Source organism: Sinocyclocheilus rhinocerous, unplaced genomic scaffold (assembly GCF_001515625.1).
Source record: "Sinocyclocheilus rhinocerous isolate Xijiao unplaced genomic scaffold, SAMN03320098_v1.1 scaffold1268, whole genome shotgun sequence".
Classification (NCBI taxonomy): domain Eukaryota; kingdom Metazoa; phylum Chordata; class Actinopteri; order Cypriniformes; family Cyprinidae; genus Sinocyclocheilus; species Sinocyclocheilus rhinocerous.
Genome location: NW_015664016.1, coordinates 2172376 through 2198654, shown reverse-complemented (window position 1 = coordinate 2198654; position 26279 = coordinate 2172376). Strand labels below are relative to the sequence as shown.

Sequence of the window (26279 nt, the reverse complement as noted above, 5' to 3'; positions counted from 1 at the left end):
CATCTAAAAATGAAATGTTAATTAGTCATAACTTCCTGGTGCTAGTTACAATAGAATTTTGTAACTGCTGGAAATAAGCGTAAGAAAAACAAATACATACACACTATATTAAAAATAATTAGGCCTGTCTTATCAATAGTTCATGCAAATACACGGTGTTAAATCTGAACATCTACATACAAAGACCCTTGGATATTTTTAGCAAGCAGTTGTAACCTTTACTGCCTGCACTTTGTATAGGGGGTATTGGAAAAACAACTTCCTGTGTAATCAGGAAACTCCCCCTCTTGGTGTGTGTGTGAGTGGGTGGTACAGAAGTAGGTTAAAACAATGTGAGCAAGAATAATTTCCCTAAAGCTGACCTGCTAAAGGTCCCAAATTCATCTGTAATGCCAAGGGAAATTCCTCCAAAAAAGTCATGAGTTGCAGCTCATTTCATTGAGAACAATCTGAATGAACTGAGGTCTCTCATTCATTAAACAAAATCACGAATGACCTCATTCATGTCTAATATCTAAATAGAAATGGTAAAAGGTCACTGAGAGTGTGAATTATCTCTGCAGTTGCTGGCAGTCGTGTCGGAGCTGGAACAGCAGGGTCTGAACATCCTGGTCCTTGGCAGGAAGCACATGCTACAACCTTCCCGGAACTGGGACAGACAAAACATGAACAAGATCAAGCAGAAAGCCCACTGCTTCTTCACCGAGAACATGTTAGTATGACCCCACTTTCCTCAATCACATAACGCACACGCTGTTCCAAAACCTAGTGAGCTGCCTACGTAGGCTGCATTTTAAGGGATCACGGGGATCTTTTATGGTCAAATTAGGTGCTTTGTGGAGACAACAATCCCATAATGCATTGCGGCCAGTTCACCGAAACAATTCATGCAAGATTGGTATTGATGAAAATAGTTTAATCTGGAATATATTTCTTACTTTTATGCTAATTCGAGTATCATAATATAAGTTTAGCGACACATTAACATCCCACTCTATCAATTTTGCATTTGTTAGCTACTGGACAGAGGTCTGGAATAATTAAGATTTTTATGTTTTTAAAAGAAGTCTCTTAGGGTCACCAAGGCTGCTTTTATTTTATCAAAAATAAAGTAAAAACAGTCATATTATTACAAAATAAAAGAACTGTTTTCTGTTTTAATATATTTTAAAATATAATTTATTCCTGTGATGATAAAGCTGAATTTTCAGCATCATTACTCCAGTCTTCAGTGTCACATGATGCTTCAGAAATCATTCTAATGTGCTATTCATTCAAATTTGCTGCTTAGGACACATGTATTATCAATGTTGAAAATGTTTTGCTGCTTAATATTTTGTGGAAACCATGATATACTACCAATCAAATGTTTGGAGTAAGTAAGAATTAAAAGAAAATAAATAAATAAATACTTTACATTTATTTATTTAATAAATAAATATTTATTAAATACTTTCTACAAAATATTTCTATTTGAAATAAATGCTGTTCGTTTGAACTTTGTATTCATCAGAGGATCCTGAAAAAATAAGGTTTCCACAAAAATATTAAGCAGCAAAAGGTTTTCAACATTGATAATAAGAACCATTAATAATTGAGCACAAATAATAATTTATAATAATTGAACACCAATTCAGCATATTATAATGGTTTCTGAAGAATCATGTGAGAAAGGAATAAATTAAAATAAATAAAATTAATTACAACTAAAATATCTTCAAACCGAAAACAATTCTTATAAATTGTAATATTTCACATTAATGCTTTTACTGTATTTTGATTACTGTTTTTTATTGTATCTTGGTGAGCATAAGAGACTTATTTCAGAAACATTAAACACTCCTAACATTTGAGCAGTTGTGTGTGTGTGTGTGTGTGTGTGTGTGTACATAGAAGACCTCACTATGTTTTGTAACATTTGTAATGTGTTAGTGACGCATGTACCGATCCCTTCCCTTCTCTGCGCAAGTCAATATAAACCCATAATGATTTCATTCACCAAGTATGAAAGGTATTTTTGATAAAGTGCACTGATTTTCTTGGATGGCTGCCACAGATCTGAGGATGACCCGTTTCTGCTGTATGCTGCTTTGCACTCTGGCCTTCACTGTAACTTTCTTAGTCGTGATCTGATGAGAGATCACAAAGCCTGTTTGTCAGACAGTGCAACCAGACGCCTCTTCTTCAAGTGGCAACGTGGCCATCAATTGGTGATCAGTCATTACGTCCCAGGAAAAAGAGTTCGATTTCAGGTAGGTTTATGAATGGAGAGATCTTATATAATCAAGATTATTAGGATGACTGTTGGTTTTGCTCTGTGTTTTTCAGAGGATCTCGGCTTATGACACCATCGCTCAGATGTCTGGCAGCTCCTGGCACATTCCTTATGATGAGAATAGAGGAGATAGAGCCACATATGAAGTTCCTCAGAAATGGCTCTGCCTCACTCAAGACCATTGAGGCTGGAGTTACTACTAGTGTGCTTGCTGAGAAATATCAAATAAATAATGCTTTGCAAAATGTCCAATTGTGTTTCCTCTACCGCTCATATATATATATATATATATATATATATATATATATAAAGGCTTATGACACAATATATAATAGAATATAATTTTTATTTAATTTCTTATTATATTAATATTAATAAGACTTTTCTTCTGTAAAATCTGCTATATAAATTGTCCATTTCTGTTTATTTTATTGCACATCTACTTTTATATTATTTTATAACAGGAACAGTTGTAGATAATGTAATGTTGACTGCTTCTTGTATAACTTCATGTAAAAAAAAAATCATCAGAGGCCCATATTTTTAAGTCACAAGGGCTATATCTTTAACTATAAGGCTAAAGTCCAGTTGCATAAATGCTTTTTTTCACTAGCATAGGTTAACCATGTACAGTAGGTTTCTAGTTAATGGTACACATTAAGGAAAGGTTCCGCTATATTATAAAGGTAGATTTTAACTGACAATTTGCAGGGGTTTTTTTAGGTGTTTTTCATAACTGTCAGGTCGTGGCAAATTATAAATAGTAATAAAACATGTATTTGGTGCTCTTTACTTATTCTAGTCGTGGAAACATCAAAATATGTACAGCACTTGAATTCCGAAATACCTGTTTGCCTTGCCCACATCAGCACTCCTGAAAACACTCATAAAAGACATTGCCATTATGTTAAGTGTTAATAAGCAGCGCAAATTTGGAAATCTCCTTGGACCAAAGGTCATACAACAAATGCTTGTTTTGCATAATATTTCAAAGACTGACTAAACCAATTCTGCATTTAGAAGTTTACACTCCCTTATGAATATAAACTCATGACAGAAATGAACTACTTCATTAAGGGGCAACATTTGGGTTTAGACATTTTTACCTTACCATAAAAATCATATGCGTCAAATAATTCAGTTAACACTAATGCTCAATGTGAATAATTAGAATAAGAATTCATTACCTATCAAATGAAATATATGCATTGTGTTATACAGTATACTATTACACAATACATTAGTACACTATACACTAAAACAATGTAATGAACAGCTTTTTGTAAATAGTGTACTCTTTGCAAGAAGGTTCGTATTATACAAACTATATATTTTAACTATATCCCAAATAAAACTGTTCTTGTTAACTAGAAGTGCTTTTTACCGTGCTTCTCACACACGGGCCCGTTTAACCATTTGAGGGCGACTCGTTATGCCATCTCACTCGGATATGAATGCTGGAGCCGGTGTTATCATTTCCGGTGCACAGCAGAGCTGTGTGGATAGATCTGTTTACAAACTTCAATATTAAACAGTAAATCTCTCGCATTATGTCCCGAGGCTCGAGCGCGGGGTTTGATCGACATATCACCATCTTTTCTCCTGAGGGGAGACTCTATCAAGTCGGTGCGTATCGATGAAAGTGTGTCTTTATTAAATCGAAAGAATAAATGCCCAGTCATTTTGCACCAGGATCATTCTGCACTTTTTTCTTGCTCAGACTAATGTGTTTATGGCAGCATTAAACATTAATTTGATTAAAACAGATGCATAAAAGCATGAGCGGAATATTTTGCTAGAATTAATTAGCGTTTTGACACATTCATTTATTCTCGTATGTATGTTTCAGTTTTAGGTTACATGACAGATCCATCTGAATTCATTGTTTATAACAATATTGATAAAAGCACTTTCGGTTTCATGTTTATAATTATGAATATTATGCATGCAGAGATTTATTCAATTCTTTCACGTTTCACTTGAGCAGCTCATCGGTTCTGTCTTTTACAAGTCACTACATTTTATGAATTATTTTCACCCTTATAGTCTGTATTGCACATATACGTATATTTATATATTTTTTAAAAAAGTAATAAAAAATACAATAACATATTTGTAAAATATTTTATGTATGGTTACATATTCTCTTGTATATTAATAAAATACCAATAATAAAATAATGAAACACTTGGTTGTTAAAATTGAGTGTCTTACAACTTTTGCATTTTTTGAACAATTTATGATCATAGTTAACATGTTCATTTTATTTTCCACAGAATATGCATTCAAGGCCATTAATCAGGGAGGTCTTACATCAGTAGCTGTTCGAGGGAAAGACTGTGCGGTTGTTATTACTCAAAAGAAAGTTCCAGTAAGTTTGTTTTTACTGTTTAATATAAACTCAATTGGATTTCAATTTACCTGCAACCTGTTCTATATTAACTATGCAAAAAAAAAATCGGTGACTCGATGGCAGGTGTATGAGCAATATTTGTGCATGCTCTTATTAAGTTTTCCTCTTTTAATCACGCAGGATAAGCTTCTCGATGAGTCCACTGTCACTCATTTATTCAGAATAACAGAAAACATTGGCTGTGTGATGTCTGGCATGACAGGTAAACTTATCTCAGCAATTGTCCAGCTTAAGTGAATTTTAGAATATCTCCTTCGGCTCTTTTGTATGGTGAAATGTAAAACTATGTATTATTTTACACCACATGTGATGTATTATGTTTCTCTGTGAAGCTGACAGCAGGTCGCAGGTGCAGAGGGCGCGATACGAAGCTGCTAACTGGAAGTATAAATATGGCTATGAGATCCCAGTAGACATGCTGTGCAAGCGCATTGCAGACATCTCACAGGTGTACACTCAGAACGCAGAGATGAGGCCACTGGGCTGCTGTAAGTATACGGTCTGATTCAGGACGGTATGAATGGAATCAAGTCACATGTATTTGTATAGAGGTGTATGCACTATACAGCTACACAGAAATAAACCGGAAAATAACTTGCAAAATTCATCAATTATTGAATGAATTCAATTTCAGCTCAAAGCAGCTATACAGAAGATAATGATAATAATTCAGCTCAGTTTTGGTAAATAACAGTGTCAAGGTGGCAGAGTTAATCAATTATGAATGAATTTGATTCAGCTAAAAACCAGCTCTACAGAAGACAATATAATTTTTTCAGCTCAGTATAGTTCAGTGTTGATTCATTTTAGTTTACTAGCAGTTTCAAGGTTGCAAAGTTCATAAATTATAGCTGAACTGAATTTATTTCATAAGCAGTTCTACAAGTAGTATTAATATTCAGTTTGAAGTTAGTTCACTGTTAATTCAGTTTAGTTAAGTAAATGTTAATGTTGCAAAGTTGAATTAATTTGATTCAGCTCTTCAGACGACAATCATTTTTCAGCTCAATTTAGTTCAATGTTGATTCAGATTCGTTCAATAACAGTGTCAAGTTTGAAAAATTCATAAATAAAATGTCAATATTCAGCTCAAGTCAGCTGATTCAATTCATCAACTACATATTATGCAGTACTGTATATACTGTAGATTGTGAAACAATCTGTAGTATGCAACAGTATTTAAAGTGTAGTATTGTTAAAATGTTATCATGTGACCTCACAGCAAGAGATGCACAGTTATCATCTCAAATATACATTTTTGCTGTTTAATCCAATATGTGTGTAAAACACCTAAACTTTTTTACTTATTTTTATTTTGATCCACAACATTACAGTACAGTACGGTATTACAGTTTAACATGTTAGTCCTTTGTGTTCCAGCTACATTGACAGTAGTTCAGTCTCAATTATATCAGACATGTTATGCAGAAAATGAAATCTATTTTTAATCTTCCAAACACCTAAACTTTTAATAGCTCAATGAAATAATGAGCCTATAAATAGATAGTATCTAATATTAAGTCTAATGCATTGCACTGTGTGATATAACATTTGCAAATAATTACATATCATTTACATATATTTATTTACATATGTCCTGTGTGTCAACCACCAAACCATACACCGTAAACGGTAAAAAATCCCACTTGGTACCACCAGTTAGCAGTACTAGGCTAGTACTTTTAGACTATCTACATACACTACCGTTCAAATGTTTGAGGTCAGTAAGATTTTTTTTAAAAGAAATTAGTCATTTCATTTAGCAAGGATGCATTAAATTGATGAAAAGTGACAGTAAAGACATTGACTATTACAAAAGATTTCTTTCAAATAAATGTTCTTTGATCTTTCTATTCTTCAAAGAATTCTAAAAAAAGAAAAAAGATAACATGGTTTCCACAAAAATATAAGGCAGCACAACTGTTTTCAGCATTGATAATAAGATGTGTTTCTAGAGGCTAGAAGTAGTTCATATCTAATATCAAGTCTAAAACATTACATTGTGTTCTCCGGTTGCATATGTAACATTTTGGGACATTTAGTATGAAATCCATGTATTTTAGGCATGCAAAACTTATGCACACATTGTAATACTGCATAACTAATAAGAAAAGACATAGTAGTAGATCATTCTGTACATATCAGAATTCCATATTAAGGAAAGTTATTGTTATATGTGTATGTGGTATCAATGTAAAGGCATGCTTGTCAATATTGTGCATTGTTCTAATCTGTCAGGTATGATTGTTGTTGGCGTGGATGAGGAGCTGGGGCCGCAGGTCTATAAATGCGATCCTGCAGGTTACTACTGCGGCTTCAAGGCCACTGCTGCAGGCGTGAAACAAACAGAAGCCACCAGCTTCCTGGAGAAAAAAGTGAAGAAGAAGTTGGATTGGACCTTTGACCAAACAGTAGAGGTATGATACATTCCCCCCAAATGGAATTAATACCCTTAGTTGTGGTTGTATCCTCCTACATTGAGTTCTTTTGTGCACTTTTCATCCACACAGACTGCAATAAGTTGCCTGTCTACCGTTCTGGCCATCGACTTCAAGCCTTCAGAGCTGGAGATCGGGGTTATTACCACAGAGGAGCCCAAGTTCAGGTGTGTTTGTACATTTCAAATAGAACAGGATGTAATATTTACATATCATTACATAGCATTTGCATATGTCCTGCTGTATGTCAACCACCAAACCATTCTGTATAAACGGAGAAAAATCCCCACTAGGCACTCGCAGTTACTAGTACTACTAAGGCTGGCACTTTCATACTATCTACATGCAGTACAGGTTAAACTTTTGGCGTCAGTAAGAATTTGTTATTTGGAAATTTATAAGCAAGGGCAAATTAAATTGATCACAAGTGACAGTAAAGGTATTTATAATGTTGTAAAAGATTTGCATTTGAAATAAATGCTGTTCTTTTAATCTTTTTATTCATCAAAGAATCAATCCTGGGAAAAAAAATGGTTTCAGAAAAAATATTAAGCAGCACAAATGTTTTCAACATTGATAATAATAAGAAATATTTTATAAGCACCAAATCAGCATATTGAAATGATTTCTGAAGGATCGTGTGACACTGAAGACTGGAGTAATGATGCTGAAAATTCAGCTTTGCATCACAGGAATAAATACAATTTTAAAATGCAGCCTTGGTAATCATAAGATACTTCCCTCAAAAACATTAAAAAATCTTACCGACCCCAAACTTTTCAACAGTAGTCTATGCGTTCCAAACCACTAGGTCATGTAACTTTTTGTCATTTGTTGTGTAAAATGATTGAGTACATTTCTGATGTTCATTTATGTATATTTCTCTTGTTTTTCAGAATTTTGTCAGAGTCAGAGATTGACACCCACCTCATGGCCCTTACTGAACGGGATTGAGAAGATCTGCACGAGTCTTACCATGTGGCAAAAAAAGTCTGAGAATTACAATCATGTCATCAATATTCAGGTCAACTGATGTTTTTTGCTGTTTATGTAGCTTTTTCTTGCAACAGTACAATAAAAAAAAATGTTTTGGAAAACGGTGTTTAATTCTTTCTTTTTTTAAGCAAGTTAGATTTAAAATGCTTCTCTCTGGTATTTTTGTGTACATTTAATACTGTTTTTTATCATTTACAAATTGCATTATAAGAAAGTGTTGGATCTTCAATATTAGTTTATTCTTAATAATTATTTTTAATTTGACACTATTACCATCTTTATTAACAAACTGTCTTTCATTTTTTTTCAATATCTTAACTTTTCAGTATGTGTGTGTGTGTATATATCTTTAAAAGCCCTTTAAAAACTTTTAAATTACATTTTAACATTTAAGTTAAATTTAAATTAAACTTGAACTTACGAGTCACCATATTATTTTGCAGATTGTCAACTTCTGTGAGGTAATGTGTTGCTGCCTGAATCAGTTTCCTGCTTTTTACAATACATTTCATTTGGCGCCAATAAAATATCAGTAATTTATCTTTTCAATCACCAGGAAGGGTCTCACAGTCTCCTTCATTTATGGGAAGCGTTTGTCTGCTTTTCTCACACTCTCTTAAAGATGTAAATAGCATTTCCTAAACTCTCACTTAAGAATTCCCTCCAGACATACTTCCTCATTTCTCTTGTAGAACTGTTCTCATGCATTTCCAAGGAAGGACACAAAGTCAAGTTGAAGGTTTTAATTTAAAACATTACATCTTTCCACAAAACAAAACAAAAGTTTCAATCTTAAAAGGATATTTAACTTCCTCATTTCTCTTGTAGAACTGTTCTCATGCATTTCCAAGGAAGGACACAAAGTCAAGGTGAAGGTTTTAATTTAAAACATTACATCTTTCCACAAAACAAAACAAAAGTTTCAATCTCTTATATATACACATGTACATGTTAATATAAAAATAAATCTGTCTATATGAACAATATTTTACATCACAGTACAACAGAAACACAGCTGTTAATTTCAGCTGACAGTACAGTCCATCATCGAAAGCCGATGGCGCGCTTTAGTCGGCCTCTCTCCAGTGTTGCTCTAATACACCCTTCGTTTCCGGGCCTCCTTTTACATCTGTCTTGTACTTGTGCCGCCAATGAGCCGTGAGCCACCTGAGACCCCGCGAGCTCCACTGCGGACTTGTTGCTGGACACCATGAGTGAGAACATCAATCTCTTTCTCCATTCACCAGAAGTCCTTCTACACTTGCCCCATCACTTTAATATCATCATAGATCTGTGAAACAAGAAAACAAGACATTAGGACTACATAAACGTGCTTATTATTTGAAAAGAATCAAATGAACACCAGAAAAGGAATGCTTACATCTTCATCATCAGATATACATTGGTCTTCATAATCCTCGTCGCTATCTTCTGACTCACTATCTGGAAGTTCCCTTAGGTGTGGCGCCGTGAGTTCATACAGGACTTTTTGGATGTCTGTGTTGGCCCGGCCATAGGTCAGGTGATAAGGCATGTGACCGCCGTACGTGAAGCTGTGAACATCAGCGCCTTTGGTGATTAGAAGTTTAACCAGCTCAAAGTTCTGGAGGTCGACTGCTAAGTGGAGAGCAGTACGTCCATTACACTGCTCCTAAAGACAAATACAAGTATTTTTAGCCATTTGGTTTCACAATGCAGCTAAGATACAAACAGATCCATTAAAAAAAAAAGAAAAAGAAAATTAATTTCTTTTTCGAGAAAAAACCCCCCTCATTTTTACCTGTGCATTAATGTCTGCACCAAGCTGGATGAGGCTTTCTAACAGCGACAGGTAGCCTTGGATGGCGACCACGTGTATGCATTTCTGACCTGGAGAGTAAAATGAAATTCAAATCAGATCAAAAATGTCCAAATGAAGATCATCGCAAGCAAACGCACATGGAAAACACCATCTTACCGTTATAGTTTGGTGTCTGGAGGATGGCTGGAAGTTGCTGTGGACAGCCCTGCGTTAGGAGGCTGAAGCAGGCCAGAGAACCTTTCCTGCAGGTGATATGGAGGGCCGTATTTCCATGGTCATCCACCAGAGATGCATCACAGCCGGCTTTCAGTAACTGCTCCACTAGAAGAGGCTGCCCTGTGACCACGGCCAAATGCAATGCAGTCTGAAATGAGAGGTGGAGTGGTTTAGTATGAGTATAGAAGTAATATAGAGGTAATATTATTATTATATGCACGTTTGTAAAACTATTCTTGATGTACCTGTCTCTGGTTGTTTTGTATGTTGAGGAAGGGGTCACCATAGGACAAATTAATCATTTTTATTGCAGCCTCTGTGGCCTCATGAATAACGGCAAGATGTAGATACCTTTAAAAAAAAAAAGGAACAACATTGTTATGCAACTGTAAAACATAATTATTTATAAAACAACTTTTTTGGTGTGCAGAGAACTGTATTTTTCCTAGTACGGACATGCGCAGCTCTCGCGCGTCTGACTGTCTGGCGCTCAGCCCGGGACTTTCCGAGCTCGCGAGGCCCCGCCCACATTGACGCCAGGCCAGAGACCTGCAGAAGCCCCGCCCACATTGACCCGGCGCCAGAGAACAGTCCGTACTGATGCGGCGTTTCTGTTTACAGAAAGCCCATTATGACTGTAGGGCGGTTTGTGAATGGAATGAGCAGGGCTTTAAATGTGCTCAAGTACAATCATAATCTTTGAAGTTTTTTTTTTTTTTTGCAGTGCAATAAGTACTTTAAAAAACGAATATATAAATAAATACAATTATTAATTATAGTAAAGTTCTTTACGAAACTAAAAGTTGTTATTTTAGTCTTTTTATGATTAAAATAACTGTGCCGAAGGGCTTTTTGCATTACATTAATAACTTGCTAAAAACAACAATGGGGTCTAAATAAATAGTTCTCCGCAACCTAAAAGTTGTTTCTTTTTCATGCATTGTACATTATGTGTATCCCTTTAAAATATCAGATGCACGTAAACGCTTTGCATGAGCTGCATAATACTGTTTTAGAAATCTCGGCGCACTTACGTGTCTCCGTCTCCGGTGAGCTCTTTCTTCCAGGGCTCGTCCTCGGCCACTTTCATCCGCTCGAAAGCAGACTCCACGTCCGTGCATTCGTCCTCTTTAAGCGAATCCAAACCGCTGTCTAAACGGTCGTCGTTGCTCACAAGCATTTTCCCAGATTTGGGACCGCGGCCATCCTCATTATAATCCATTTGGTTGGTGTTGCTGCCTCGGTAAAGCTCCATGTTTGTGTCGGAAGTCTGCGTAGCTGTTGTGGACTGTGAGAGTTTGAGCAGCGCTAAAAGAGACGGAGAAAAGAGGCGGGGCTTGACTGAGGGTGGGGGATTTCCAGTGTTATTGACGTCTGAATTGTTTCTACTCTAGAGTTTGGGGAAATTTTCTCTGCTTCATTAAACACACTATCAGATCAGTACTGAAAGCCCGTCTTTTCCAGTTGCAAAATATTCCAGAATCCAGCAGGGGCCGGCTAAAAAAAAACAAAAAAACAAAACTAAACATCGTGTGTCAGACAAGAAAATATTTAGCGCACGGCATCACAAAGAGTAGCCTACTTTAGTGGTTTGCAAAAAATCCCATGTTCAAACATCTCAGAATTTTTGCTGAAAGATTTTGAATCATGCATATAGATTTCAAATGGTTTCCATAATTCTGATATTGCATAATTCGAACAAAATGATGCATAAAATATGATGCATATAATGTATAATATTAAAAATCCTACAATATTTATATTTATAATATTTTGTAATTATATTTTTAACCATTTAAAAATCTAATTATAAAATGATATTATTAAAATATCTAATAATAGTAATTATTACTAATATAATTTATAAATTATATTGTAATTTTAATCATTTTATAATTATCATTTTTGAATAAAGGTAAAAAAAACAATTTTTTTATTTTAAAAGATATCGAATCATGCATATAGATTTCAGATGGTGTCTATGATTCGGACATTGCAACATTTGAACCAAATAAAGCATTGCATTAAATATGATGCAATGTATAATATAAATTTTAAAAAATATTTAAAAAATTTTAGATTTGTAACATTTAAAATGACATTTATAATTCCATATTTTATCAATTAAATTTATAATTCTAAACTATATTATTAAACTATGTAATAATTCTTATTATCAATTCTAAAATTATAATTTTACTAATTTTGTAATTATTTAGCTTTTAAATAATGTTTGATGAAAGATATTGACTCATACGTAGATTTCAGATGGTTTATAATTCTGACTTGTGCAACACGTGAACAAAACAAAAGTAAATAATTCCTAAAATATGGTGGTACATATAATTTATAATATAAAAATAATTTAATATGTAAAATATGTTTCATGTAAAATATCAATATACAGATGGGTCCAAAAGTGTGATTGACTTTTTGTATTGTTTTTTTAATTATTATTATTAACAATTTGAAATATTAAATGTAAATATCAAAATGAATTTCCTAGCATTAGTTTTTTTTTTTTAATTAATATATTAAGTTAATGTAAAGTCCAGGAAGTTGAAGTGGGACTGATTTTTTTATTTTTTTATTTTTGTAGCCTATTAACAATTTGAAATATTAAATGTAAAAATCTAAATGAATATCCTAGCATTATTTTTTTTATTTTTTTTATTAATATAGTAAGTTAATGTACATTAATGTAAAGTCCAGGAAGTCAAAGTGGGACTGATTTTTTTTTGTTTGTTTTTTTTTGTAGCCTATTAACAATTTGAAATATTAAATGTAAAAATCAAAATGAATTTCCTAGCATTCGTTTTTTTATAATTAATATAGTAGGCTAAGTTAATGTACATTAAGGTAAAGTCCAGGAAGTAGACTGTATGGTAGTACTTCCTCATAATGTGAAGATTGGGAAACTCTGTGTGTATTTCTGCCGTGAGCATTTGCCCACAAAGGCATTTACACAAAGGAAGCAGAGAATGCGTCGTTTTTGCTCAAGACGCATGTGTACAATCCAAGACAGCTGTCCTCAAACAAAACTACCATAGTAACAGTAACCAAGTGCGGTAAACCCCGAGGGCAGAGGGTGTTCCACTAAAACGCAACTACATTTGCAATGCACATTGTGCACAAGCACAACAGAAAGCGAACTCCCAGGAGGGAACGCTTTTACTATTGTAAACTTGTATCACTGTGACCTAGAAACAGGTTCAGTAACTTGTCTCTGATACAATCTAATTAATTCAAGTAAGATAAGATGATGATGAGTGGAAATGTAGGAAAGTGGCCTACAAATCACAACAATGCAATTGCTTTGCAGTGCTATCAGGAAGTCCCAACTCATTTAGCCTGATCAAATACTGGAAACTTTGAAAATGTTCCTTTCCGGTATCATGTGATCAGTGTGGATAGGACGTCCTGTCCAGCTCTCGGTTCTTACACAGAGAGCATGTTTAAGAGCGGGAATGTTTGGTGGGAGACTCTTTGCTGAGGCAGTTCTGACACCAGCATAAACACACACACTTCCTCTGAGCTCACAAGCTAAACATTAGGAACAAGACCATCCATCACATTTAAATATAGCATATCGTCTCATATACTTAATATGTAGCATTGTTGCCATGCCAAATAACACAATAACATATCTGCATGCGATGCTTAAGGAATAATTCACCCACGATGAATCATTGGGTTTTGTGTAACATGTGACCATATTTTAATATAATCCTTTGATTATGGATGAAGAGTGACTTACATTTCAATAATTTCCTAATAATAATAGCATTCACATGGCTTCAGAAAGCTTGAAATATTCTGATTTTATGGTGTATTTATGATGCTTGTTATCATTTTTGGAGCTTGATGGCGTCACTCAAAATTCAGTTGAAAAGAGTTGTGTGAACATTATGTTGAATCTAACATCGTCTTTTCCATGGAAGCCATCCTTGGAACAGGATGATGGTGAAGGAATGAATTATTCCTATAAGTTTCATACGCATATGCATTTGTCATTAATTGTTGCACTTTTGTTTTTATGCAGTGCTGCAATATTTAATATAGGCTAGATGCAAGATTCAAACCTCTTGTGCAATTCAAACATTTTTATATATGAATATATAATATATTTTAAAATGTTATATATTAATATATTTTTAGTATATATTTTGCATACACAAAGGTTTGGAGTCAGTACATTTATTTATTTATTTTTGAAAAAATAAATGCTTTTATTCAGCAAGGATGCATTAAATTGATCAAAAGTGACAGTAAAGACATTTATAATGTTACAAATAATATATATATATTAATTATAATGCTCTTCTTTTGGACTTCCTATTCATCAAAAAACGTTATGTATCACAGTTTCCATAAAAATTTTAAGCAGCTCAGCTGTTTTCAACATTTATTTATTTATTTATTTTTAAACAGCAAATCAGCATATTAAAATGATTTCTGAAGGATCACGTGACACTGAAGACTGGAGTAATGATGCTGGAAATCCAGTTATGCATCACAGGAATAAATTACATTTTACAATATATTCAAATAGTTATTTTAATAATAGTATTTCACTATAATACTGCAGCCTTTGTGACTATTGTGACTATAAGAGACTATAAGAGACTTTTGAATGGTAATATATGTCAATTCCTGTAAATAATTTGAGATACTACTTCTTGAACCTGATTAAACAAGGCACCGGTGTCCTTTGATATAATGATGGTGACTTTTCCAGTAGTTTGTCAGGCTAAAAAAAACACTACATTTTCACTCATGTGTAAACATAATGTAATTTGATATGAAACTTGCTGACATGAAATGGCATGTTCTGACACACCACCTGCTGACTCACACTGAATGACACTGAAGGTTTAGCTGTGAAGCAAAGGACGGGGTCACACTTTCCAAACACCACTGGAATTTCCATTTTCTTCCAGACTCCTCTATAGTGTCACTTACATGTTCTTATATACAGTATATGACATAAATGACACTTTGTAAGCATGAAAATAGGGTAAATCACTAACCTTTTACCTTCAGGTTTCCCCCATCTTTCCATCACCAGACATGATGTTTAAAGTCCCAGAGGTGTGAATGGGAATTCTGCAGTGTGTGTCACTGCACAGGACTTTTAAACAAGTCATCACAGTTTTCCCAGTTTCAAGCGGAGGACATTTTACACAGGGGGAATCCTGAAGCTGGGTCCATGAATCACACTGCTTAAACAGTATGAAAGGAATGTGATTCCACACCAATCTCACCTGAAAGGGAGCAGCAGTCCAACAGGTTATGTAATGGTTATGAGTAGTTTTGTAACCTTTATGCAGGAGACTGTATTGATTTTAAAGGGCCAGTGCATTCCCTGCATACTTCACTTACAGGTTTCTCTCTCCCTCACATGCAAAAGTTGCCCAGACAAAGCATATGCATGTAGTGTAGGTACCTATTCCCACTTTTTTTGTCTAGTGAGACAATTCAGTTCTAGAAACAATAAAGTGACAAGCGTTTTTTTGCAAATTACATTTGTTCATTTAGCAGATGCTTTTATCCATGCAAACACAATGTCTTGTAGACGCAACAGAAATGTGAAAACTCAATCTCATAGAATTTGTAAAATAGTGACGCAAAAATAAAATAAAATAAGTAGCCTATCCACTGAAAATATTTAGTAGCATAACAAAGTATTTCTGGCACACACGTCTGCCAATGTAACAGTCCCAGACGGAATCTGTGAAGGATTTTCCACACGCTAGCGCAGACGTTTCTGCTCTGCTCCCCTACCGCCCTCTAATGGACAAACCTGTTCCTTCGATACATTTACACAGACACCACGCATTTTTTTAGTGTCTTCAAACCTAGACAGCAGACACACTTTATTTATTGAATGTTCCGCGTTCTTTAAATGCTTAGGTCCAGTTTGTTTGTTTTATTTATTTATTTTAAATAATCTATCTATCTATCTATCTATCTATGAAATACTTCTATTACACAGTGTGTTAAACATTGTTTAAAATGGCTGTTTATATAAAAATTGCAAAGAAAGAAAGAGACATAGTATAATGAAAGAGAGAGCAAAAGAATGAAGGAGAGGGAGGGAGAGAGTGAATCAATAAAAGAAGGAAAGGTCTTGCCATAAAAAAAAACATTAAAAGAGCAGTTGCTCGAATATTCCACTAGATGGCGACAGATTGTAATAAACAGTAGATTCAGTGTGCGCGATTAGTTCACACATAAATCACACGCAGCCATTAAGTCATCTCCTTTGAATAATATAGATGTATACATTTGCATATATATATATATATATTAATAATAATTGAACATTTAAGAATCTAAATAGCCTATTAATATAAATGTTTTTAAAAAGCACGCATCCTGTACTAAATAAACTGGTAAACTGTTTTTTTTTTGTTAAAGTGATTGGTACTGTCTGTACAATTAACTGTGCGTTAATGGAGTGGACCATTCAATTCCTTTTTTTTTTTTAACAAATATTTTTTTTGCTAACTATATATTTATTTGTTTACACCGGTGTTTCAGTTTTTCAGTTTAATTGATGTGACGTCCATGTGATAATTTTAAGCTAATGGACCAAAACTGTGTTAGTGATAAATACAACACGAGCCCTCATTAAAGATGATTAAACATTAATTATTCAACAATCTGTCTGTATAAAGCTGCCAGAGTCTGATGCTGGAGCAGATCATATCCTGCAGAGCGAAATCAAGAGCCAACCGGCATGCTCCATCTATCTATCCATCTATCCGTCCGTCCGTCCGTCCGTCCGTCCGTCCGTCCGTCCGTCCGTCCGTCCGTCCGTCCGTCCGTCCGTCCGTCCGTCCGTCCGTCCGTCCGTCCGTCCGTCCGTCCGTCCGTCCGTCCGTCCGTCCGTCCGTCCGTCCGTCCGTCCGTCCGTCCGTCCGTCCGTCCGTCCGTCCGTCCGTCCGTCCGTCCGTCCGTCCGTCCGTCCGTCCGTCCGTCCACCTATCTATATATCTGTCTGTCTGTCTGTCTGTCCGTCCGTCCACCTATCTATCTGTCCGTCCGTCCGTCCATCCATCCATCCATCCATCTATCTATCTATCTATCTATCTATCAGACTGAAATTTTATGCTACTATGTTCTAAATCAGTAAACTCTCTTTAACCACTGTGTAAATGATCGTCTCCTCAATAAACCGGCCAGGCGTCTCCACCGGCGCTTTCTCGCGCTCGTTTGCCGTCCAGATGAGTATCCTGGGAGGAGAATCCCAGCTCAGCATAATGGGATGGTAACAGGTTTGTGGCTTCAGCATCCATCCGCCCCCTGCTCCACAGAATAAAGAGCTGCGTCTGTTATCAGCGTCCGCAGCTTCTGCAGGTTATCAGCAGCCTGACTGACCCCAAACACCCGCAACATGAGAAAACCAGCGGCGCGTATTCCCAGCGTTCACTGTTTGGCCACCAATTACAATATGATCTATTCTTGTATTGCAGCCTGTACTGTTGTTTTAGAAAACACTGCGATAGTAACGTTGTACGTTCAAAATAATGAATTATTTTACATAAAAATCTACAAATAAGTACTAATAAATAAATACAAATTATGAATATAATTTCTAAGCGTTTTATTTAAAATGGACAAAAATGACTATGATAATGAAAATATTATTTTATCTTGGGACAGGGTAGCATATTTAAAATTGTTCGGTGGACTGATCTCACATTATTGAACAGTAAACTGTAAAACATGGGAAGGTTAAAGAGCCCATCGATCCCTTGAGACCTTTGAGATAACAATCTGCTGCCCATTAGAAATGAATCCGTAACTGGAACAGCTCATTAATGCTCGCCCCCTCCTCGTGAATGTCAGCACTGATTGGGCACAACTGCGGCACTGAGAGTGACCTCACACAGAACCTGAAGGCGACCCAAAGGATAAAACGCGCGCGGGGCGCATCACGGCGACAGTATCCAGCCCGCATCTTCTCCTCAGTAGTTTCATCTGGACTTTGGGTGAAGATGCCACGAGGATTTTTAGTGAAACGGAGTAAACGTGCCTCATCTGCATCCTACAAGGTGCGAGCGCAAGAAGAAAAAGAGCCGAGCAAAGAGGACCTGCCATTCCAAACTCCAAATGCAAGTGTGCCGGATGTGCTGGAACCTATTACAGAATCATGGACAAGTGATGTAAGCTCTAAACATCTTCTGGAGGACTCTGGAGGGGTTGTTGGAGAGAGCGTCGATTACGCACAGAGCTACTTCAGCCACCCGGAGCAGAGCGCGTCATCTCCGCGCAACAGCACCGACTCCTACAGCCCGATCAAACCCATCAGCACGGAGCTTTTGGACAGGTGTCTCAGCTCACCAGCCATGGCCGAGTCGTTCCCCTTGGCCACCCCGGTGTCTTCAATCGAGCGTCTGCTAATGAACCACTCTGACATGAAGTTTGGCACACCGATGCCCTCATCGGTGCCCACCTACCCTGCTTTTCACCAGTGCGTAAAACGCGCGTTCATGGACTCAGAGCGCAAAAGCAAACCACCCAAAAAGCCTAAAGTCATCAGAAAGCTCAATTTTGAAGACGAAGTCACCACCTCACCGGTCCTCGGGCTTAAAATCAAAAAAGAATGCCCCGAATCAAAACTAGCACCGCAAAGTGGTAGAAAAAAACCGCTCGGTGAGTTCATCTGCCAGCTTTGTAAGGAAGAATACCTTGATCCGTTTTCTCTAGCCCAGCACAAGTGCTCCAGGATCGTCCGGGTTGAGTACCGCTGTCCGGAGTGCGACAAAGTTTTCAGCTGTCCTGCCAACCTCGCGTCCCATCGCAGATGGCACAAACCTCGCAACCTTAGCACAGGAGACGCGAAGAAGTCTCCGCTGGAGGCGCGCGACAACGAGAAGACCTCAGTGGAGGGGAAGGAGAACGCCAGCAAGCTGAGACTGAACAATCAGCACCAGCTGAGTCCGGACAGCTCCCAACAGCACAGATCAGCACCGGACAGCAACATGACGGACAGGGGATCCCAAGACCCTCCTCTGGACCAAAGGTTCCCGTCCTCGGAGAAATGCTTTGAGATGCGTATCGGCTCCGCGGACAGCTCGAGGTTGTTCGATCACTGCCCCGAGGAGCCCGACAGGTCCAGCACCCCCTACCTGCCCTCGTCTGTTCCGGAAGAAGTGTTTGAGTGCCACTACTGCAGCAAGAAGTTCCGCAGGCAAGCCTACCTGAGGAAACACCTGGCCGCGCACGAGACGATCAGAGCATCCTCATACGCTCACATTGAAAGCGGACAGATCACTTTCCCGTGTCACCTGTGCGGAGCGCACTTCCCCTCCGCTGAGATCAGGGACAAACACCGACTCTGGCACGCGGTCAGAGATGACTTACTCCTCAGACCTGATCTGAGTCCTGGAGAACAGCAGATATTCTCATGCAAACACTGTCCCTCCACGTTCTTCAGTTCTCCGGGTTTGACCAGACACATCAACAAGACTCATCCCACAGAGAACAGACAGGTGATGCTCTTACAGATGGCCGTCAGGCCGGGATGCTGATCTCACAAACACTTCAGATTGTGTCTAACGGCTTGTTGTTGATATTATCACTAATAATAGGTCCAGTGTCTTTATGTGGGAATATCGAACTTGCAGGTTTTCTTTGTCGACAGCAGAAATAGTTTATGTTACCTTTGATAATCATGGGTATTACTTTATAACTTCCATTAGTACAGCAGGTTATTAACAGACATTATATACAGGGTTCCTTCATTTTTGAGAATGAATTTCCCAGTTGATACTCTCTCTATATATATGTATATATGTATGTATGTGTATACACACACACACACACACACACATACAAAAATACATATATATTCAATTAAATCAAGAGATGAGAACTATATTAACTATAGAAATAGTTCACATTAACTATAGAAATTTCTCGTGGCTTTTATTATTTTAAAGATTAATTACAAAAAAAAAATCAAGGATTTTTTTCAAGTTAATGTATCAGAACTGAGAATAACAAGAAATCTAGATGTTAAATATTGAAATTTCTATGGCTTTTTCATTTTAAAAATAATTGTAAAAAAAAATCAAGTTTTTTTTTCTTGTCAATTAAATGTATCCGAACTGAGAAAACCAAGAAATATAGATGTTAAATATTAAAAAATTCTATGGATTTTTTACATTTTAAAAGTAATTTTAATAATTTCTTAATGTTTGTAACTTTTCTGGGCATGGAAATCTCAATTCTTTGAAATTTTCAGATATTTCCATGACTATGAGAACCCGGTCTATAATACTTTGCTCATATACATTCAAATTTGATTATTATAACCACAGGTTTGCTTCACATCTATATAAATTATTACTGAAGAAAAAAAACTGTTACTCATTAAAGGTACTTAATGTTTTCCCGCTATAAAACGCAGGTTTAATTTAATTCATGTTTATAGCGGGAAAACACCAAATCTATCAGGCTTGAGACTCAAGGCTCACAGCAGGTTTTTCATTAATATGTCTTTATAATATGGGAAAAGTGAATCAATATATTTTGTGTCTCATTGTAAAAGTAGCTCCCATGGAAAGCTTATGTAGTCTCAATCGTCTTAGAAGGTGCTTTGATTTCTAGGTCATGAAGGTACTGTGCATTTCATTATACTTTAATTGACAACAATAGCTGCAAAAAAATTTATTTATATCATAACTGCCAGGAAATGCCATAGCATACATCAAGACTATTAGAGGCCTACATGTAATAAACCACAAGTGTCATATTTATATTTTCATATGTAGTCATTTTCAGCTGTTACGGGGGAAATGAAGAGGTCAATAAATCAAACTGTCTTCAAATATCCTTTTAAATGTAGCATGTGTGTTATTTGCACAAATCCACCTGGAGCTTCTGCTTAAAACTGAAAAATAGAAATCAGTACACTTAAAAAAAAAAAAAAAAATCACAACTGGTAAAATATTTGATGCACCCAGTAACTGCACAGGATTTGCTATGTTGTAAGAATACTTTTATTCTCAAGTGTAGTTGCACATCCACTCTCCTTCGACATCCGATACAAATGTATAGAGATACTAGCATATGACAATATTGTGGATCTGTGCGTGTGCTTGTGTGTTGTGCAGCTGTTATATCAACACATGCAGTTAGTACTGGAATCATGCAGCATTTGGTCAGTAGTAACATACACAAAATCTATCCATGAGGATGTTTTTTTTCCCCTCTTGAATTTATGCACAGGTCTCAGTTGCTTGTGTGCAGGCCTTTAATATACACGTTATAATTTCAATCCAGAAGTGTGCTGAATGATTTCATCTCCACAAATATTTTTTTTTTCTGATAAATTTCTAAATGATTTCAAATTAAAAAGAAAAATAATAAAATCTGACCCTCGTGAAGTTTCACATAGCTTTTAAGAAAATATACAAACTGGATTTTATCTTAAACATGGCAACAGTTATAACTTGCATCCGTAGTCTACAGGGCCAGATACCCTTATATCCCTTAAACGTTCAAAATTAAACGGAAAAGTGCAGACCAAAGCTAGTGTCAGTGATGTTTTTTGTACACTTCCACATCTACACATTTAGGAAAAAAAGGCTGTTCAAATGTCTCAAAACACGTCGTCCACTGTAGAACTAGCTCGAAAAGTCCTCAAGCGGGTAATTCGGTTCAATTTGGCAACGTTGCCATCTCCCTGTTAATGTGGCAACTCATTCACACTTTCCTTAAAAATCCCATCTAAAATGAGATGAATCAAAAAGAGTGTTGCAGTCAAATGATTTATGCTGATAAACCTGCATGGGCTCGTCTCTAAGGCTGCTATGCAATGAAACAAAACGACGGGACAGAGTCCAGCAAAAATCTAGCCATACAGACAGACATTCAAGCTGAAGACTTGTTTTTTGACTTGTTCCAAGTGGCCTTTTGACTTTTTTTTTTGGTTGATTTAAATACTGTTAAATATGTACACAGATCAGATACTGTTCATACAGGGGGGCGTGGCTACTGCAGGCAAGAGGGCGTGGTTGGTCTCTGACAGTGCAGTGGGCGGAGTTCCGGAGTGAAGTGTGTGTTTTTGCTCACTCAGGTCAAGTCTTGTTGGCGGAGCCCGAGGAACGGCGAAGCTTCATGGACATCCGGCTCTTGCTAGCACGAGGTGACATTGGCGAGGCTAAGTCGCTCCCGTCTACTTGTATTGCTGGACTTTCGGCCAGCTGACTCTCGAGGCATGAGCCTGTCGGGGAGGGATGGGGTGGAGGAAGAAGAAAAGACAGAGATCAGAACGTCACGACGCAAGATCGTTCACACGCTAAATTCATCTACTGTACATCTCGAATGTGACATCTCATCTCATTTAGCTTGGGTTTGTGAATTGGAATATAAAATACATTTTGGGTTGAAATGGGGGAAATAAATGTCTGTATTAAAGACTTTTTTGTGATCATTGTGAATTTCACTCAGATTGGAACGGGAAAAACCTCTCGGTTAGACTAATTTTGGCAAATGGTAAATAAAGGCCAGAAGTAACCAATAGAGAGCAAAGTAAGTGTGAAAACTCCTTCCTGAGGGGAGTGAGAGGTTAATGCACCAGTGTATTGTGGGTGAAGTTCACAGAGCGAATCACAGGGGATGCTGGGATTAATCAACGCTGAGTTCTGACACCTCGTCCCTCAATGAGACCAACAGGGGTGCAGTTACAATATCGCAACACAAACTACATAGTAAAAGAGGAATGGGGAGGAAAAAAACAGAGAAGGTACTTTGCCGTTTTCAGTTCCAGCATACCATTCACAGCTAGCGTGAAAGACCTTCCGTTTCAAGCCTTTTCCCTTTACCTTGATGAGCCCAATGTTTTCTAGTTGAGGTTTGGGAAGGAGCAGAAAAATCACAGCATTTCTCTCTTGGGGTGCGAGAATGGACAGAAGTGGCCGATAGAAAGGGCGACGAGAGAGGGGCAGGAAAGACGCAAAGTGATGTGGAATGTAAGAGAAAGTAGAGAAAGAATACAAATCAGACAGGAGGAAGAAAAAGAGAAGAAGAGATACAAGATAAAGGTGTGAGCAGGCTGAGAGGGAAAACAGTAGCAGGTGCACATAAAATACAAGTCAACAAATGCAAGAGCTGATCTCTCCACACGCTCATGAAGGTTTATTATTCATACACACACTCGCTCATCCACTCGACTTACACACACACACAATGCAAAAAGATGTCAGGATTACCACCCACTAGTAGCTAAAGTCTAAAAACGAATGCTGTGACACCAACCTCACTGAAACGATACTGCACCACATGTAACACTCTCCGGTGGTTTTGAATAATACAAGGAAATCATCTGCAAAAGTTGTACCTGAATGACTTCTGTAAAGCAATCATGCTCAGCAGTAGGGTTCCGGAAGTAAAATGCCACTCACATAATGCAACATTATTTATAGAAATATCTAAAAAAAGACCTACACATGAGCTCTGTTGAAAAAGAGATCACGTACACTACCATTTTTAATGCTTTGATCAAAAATACAATCAAACAGTAATATTGTGAAATATTACTAAAATTAAAATAACTGTTCTCTGTTTGAATATATTTTAAAATTAGCAGTAATTACATTTATTCTGTAATGCAAAGATTTTCAACATCATTACTCCAGTCGTCAAGGTCAAGAAAATTTCTTATGATTTATTGAAAACCGTTGTGCTGCTTAAGGCGTTTATGGAAACCATGACATAATTTTTTCAGTATTATTTGCTGAATAGAAAGTAACAAAAAAAAAAACTGCATTTATTTGAAACCGAAAACTCTTGTAATATTATAAATGCCTTAACTGTGACATTTAATCAATTTTAGCACTTAAACAATGTGTCCTTTATGAATAAAATTAAATAAAAAAATTATACAGACATGTTGTAAAGGCAATCATTTAAACTGGATGTTCGCATTACAGCACAGTGGTAGTAGTGTTTACTGAAAAGAATGTATTGGTAAAATAGTCAGGCAGAAAAATCTCAGATTAAATTATGATCTGCAGTGATTTATGTGACATATAGTTAATTCCACTCCTAAGAGACTTTGCACCTTTTTCTTTGATATGTTGTGATTCAATCAAGAGTTGGTTGAAGAACTCTTTATAAGGAATCTTCAAAAACGCTTACGGAACAGGAAAAATACTTCCGGAACGAAGGCTGCTAAAAAAGTTGGCAGCTGTTACTGCTGAGCTCTATTATCCACATGAGAGCTGTTATACTGTACCATTCTGGTGACTCCATTCAACATTTACACAGATACACAGACATATGTGTGATATAAAGAATAGAAGATGAGGTGAGTGAAGCTGTGAGATCATGCTGGACACACACATGAATGCTAGGAACCTAGAGAGAGGTGAAGAAGAGTGTAAATGTTGGTCAGTATTAGGGATCTTGTGTGAACATGCCATGCAATGAATGCTCCAGACTTCCCATTGAACAAAACACAGAAAACATGGAAAAAGAAGGGAACACGTTTCAGTCTAGAAAGGAATCGAACAAACAAGATGAAGCGAAAAGAGAAGAAGCTCATAACGTCGTTACAAGCCAAACAAACGCAAAGACAATCAGGCAGCCTCAGTGTATGGCATCTTTAGGAATCTTACCTTTAGATACACACAAGTGAAAGATTATGATCTGAAGGGGAAACAAAATAAACAAAATAACAAATAACAAAAATTAAATGGGAATGAAAAAAAGAAAAGAAAAATGATCATTTGGGATTAGAAGGTACCAGGAGCCCAACACAAAAGCCAGAATAAAAGCGTTGGGTTTGAAAAACAACTCGATTTGCATAAAATACAAAACTAAAGATCGTTTTCCAGCCCAAAAGCAAATTGTGTTGCAATGACTGAACTAAAACACAAATTAATTTGTGTATAGTCATGCATGTGAATGAAAGGCTTGAATAACGACTCTATTTGTGTATTACATTCTCAGTGAGTGATTGGGGGAAATGATCAATGAATTCTCTTGAAATTATTTTCATTTGCAATTGTTTTCTCAGAAATTTCTTCCACAAAAAAGGGCTTAAGGCTACTTCTGGACTGCCTTTGCTTCAAGTTCAGCTGCCATGTTCATTTTAATGTTAGCATTCCTGTAGCTCAAATAGTAGAGCATGACACTAGCAATGCCAAGGCCATAGCTTTGATTCGCAGAAAACGGTACTTCATGTTAAAATATTTGAGGTCAGTAAGATTTTGTTTTGTAAGAAATTGTATTCAGCAAGGATGCATTAAATTGGTCAAAAGTAACTGTAAAGACATTTATCGAATCAAATAAATGCTGTTTTTTCACTTTCTATGCATCACGGTTTCTGCAACAATACACTCATAAAATGCTGGGTTGTTTCAACCCAACTTTGGGTCAAATATGGACTAACCCAACTTTTGGGTTAAAAATTTAATGTAAAAATTTAACCCAACGGTTGGGTTAGTCCATATTTGACCCAAAGTTGGGTTGAAACAACCCAGCATTTTTTAGAGTGTGTAAAGCAGCATGACTGTTATCAACAGTGATAACTCCAGTTGGTGTTTGAAATGTAATAATATATCACAATTTTACAGTTTTTTTTTTACTGCATTTTTGACCAAATAAATGCAGACTTGGTGAGCATAACAGACTTCTTTCAAAAACCAAAAAAACTTAATGACACCAAACTTTTGAATGGTAGTGTTTTTGTATATCGAATGCAGTGTTGCTTCGGATAAAAGCATCTGCAAAATGCATGAAAATGTAAATGTAATGACTGGACAGAAATTACGTGTGCATGTGATTCTATAAGCCTGGAACTGAATGAAATTGTGAGTGAAGGTGAACAGTGAGTGGTGTAAAATGACAGATGATTAAGAATCGATTCATTTAGTCAATGCCCACCTGCTTCAGAGGGAAGATGGTGGAAAGGTGCAGGGCAGAAAACACGAGCTGCGTAGTCCTCAAACGTTGTCGGTTCCAAGTGTTGCTGGACTATCGTCTCCAGATATCTCGCTCTCTCTTCGTAGCTGATAAACATACGAGTTAAAGTCAAACAAGATTGGTGCATCGATTTCATAAGCGACAAAAACACATCAATAGGGGTCAAACAGTTAGCCAGGATGCCATGGGTTAATAATT

General features: G+C 36.6%; 5 protein-coding genes across 7 annotated transcripts in view; 3 read left to right on the top strand and 2 right to left on the bottom strand.

The window, feature by feature from the left end:
* Positions 1–2515, top strand: part of LOC107729265 (mitochondrial ribonuclease P protein 3-like) — a 15979-nt gene extending 13464 nt beyond the window's left edge. For all 3 annotated transcript variants that reach the window (XM_016539717.1, XM_016539716.1, XM_016539715.1), the window contains 3 exons: positions 564–712; positions 2057–2252; positions 2329–2515. In XM_016539717.1, coding sequence (XP_016395203.1) covers positions 564–712; positions 2057–2252; positions 2329–2460 — 477 coding nt within the window. In that variant the 3' untranslated portion in view covers positions 2461–2515. The remainder of the gene's footprint in view (positions 1–563; positions 713–2056; positions 2253–2328) is intronic.
* A 1220-nt stretch (positions 2516–3735) lies between these two features.
* Positions 3736–8223, top strand: LOC107729267 (proteasome subunit alpha type-6-like). The gene is made up of 7 exons (XM_016539720.1): positions 3736–3901; positions 4552–4646; positions 4809–4890; positions 5021–5176; positions 6927–7105; positions 7199–7293; positions 8023–8223. Exons 1-7 carry the CDS (start codon positions 3826–3828, stop codon positions 8078–8080), a joined length of 741 nt encoding a protein of 246 aa, XP_016395206.1. The 5' UTR covers positions 3736–3825; the 3' UTR covers positions 8081–8223.
* Positions 8224–9095: 872 nt separating this feature from the next.
* Positions 9096–11456, bottom strand: LOC107729266 (NF-kappa-B inhibitor alpha-like). Its single transcript, XM_016539719.1, has 6 exons — positions 11174–11456; positions 10385–10490; positions 10080–10287; positions 9903–9991; positions 9504–9773; positions 9096–9413 (listed from the first exon to the last, which is right to left on the bottom strand). The coding sequence occupies exons 1-6, from the start codon at positions 11392–11394 to the stop codon at positions 9378–9380; spliced, it is 930 nt and encodes a 309-aa protein (XP_016395205.1). The 5' UTR covers positions 11395–11456; the 3' UTR covers positions 9096–9377.
* Positions 11457–18142: 6686 nt separating this feature from the next.
* Positions 18143–19683, top strand: LOC107729251 (insulinoma-associated protein 2-like). The gene has a single exon (XM_016539684.1). The coding sequence runs from the start codon at positions 18143–18145 to the stop codon at positions 19676–19678; it is 1536 nt and encodes a 511-aa protein (XP_016395170.1). The 3' UTR covers positions 19679–19683.
* Positions 19684–22137: 2454 nt separating this feature from the next.
* LOC107729238 (ral GTPase-activating protein subunit alpha-1-like) overlaps positions 22138–26279 on the bottom strand; it is a 68763-nt gene continuing 64621 nt past the window's right edge. Inside the window, exons 38-39 of the mRNA XM_016539669.1 lie at positions 26043–26167; positions 22138–22377 (exon numbers count right to left, since the gene is read on the bottom strand). Of these exons, the coding sequence (XP_016395155.1) occupies positions 22232–22377; positions 26043–26167 (271 nt within the window). The 3' untranslated portion in view covers positions 22138–22231. The remainder of the gene's footprint in view (positions 22378–26042; positions 26168–26279) is intronic.

Excerpts from the sequence above, each read along its gene's own strand:
- LOC107729267 (XM_016539720.1), top strand. The coding sequence starts at position 3,826 with ATGTCCCGAGGCTCGAGCGCGGGGTTTGATCGACATATCACCATCTTT. Across the intron at positions 3,902-4,551 it reads GGGGAGACTCTATCAAGTCG|AATATGCATTCAAGGCCATT; the intron begins GTGCGTATCGAT and ends TATTTTCCACAG. Across the intron at positions 7,106-7,198 it reads CCTTTGACCAAACAGTAGAG|ACTGCAATAAGTTGCCTGTC; the intron begins GTATGATACATT and ends TCATCCACACAG.
- LOC107729266 (XM_016539719.1), bottom strand. The coding sequence starts at position 11,394 with ATGGAGCTTTACCGAGGCAGCAACACCAACCAAATGGATTATAATGAG. Across the intron at positions 9,992-10,079 it reads CCAGACACCAAACTATAACG|GTCAGAAATGCATACACGTG; the intron begins GTAAGATGGTGT and ends TTTACTCTCCAG. Across the intron at positions 9,414-9,503 it reads GTATATCTGATGATGAAGAT|ATCTATGATGATATTAAAGT; the intron begins GTAAGCATTCCT and ends CTTGTTTCACAG.
- LOC107729251 (XM_016539684.1), top strand. The coding sequence starts at position 18,143 with ATGCCACGAGGATTTTTAGTGAAACGGAGTAAACGTGCCTCATCTGCA.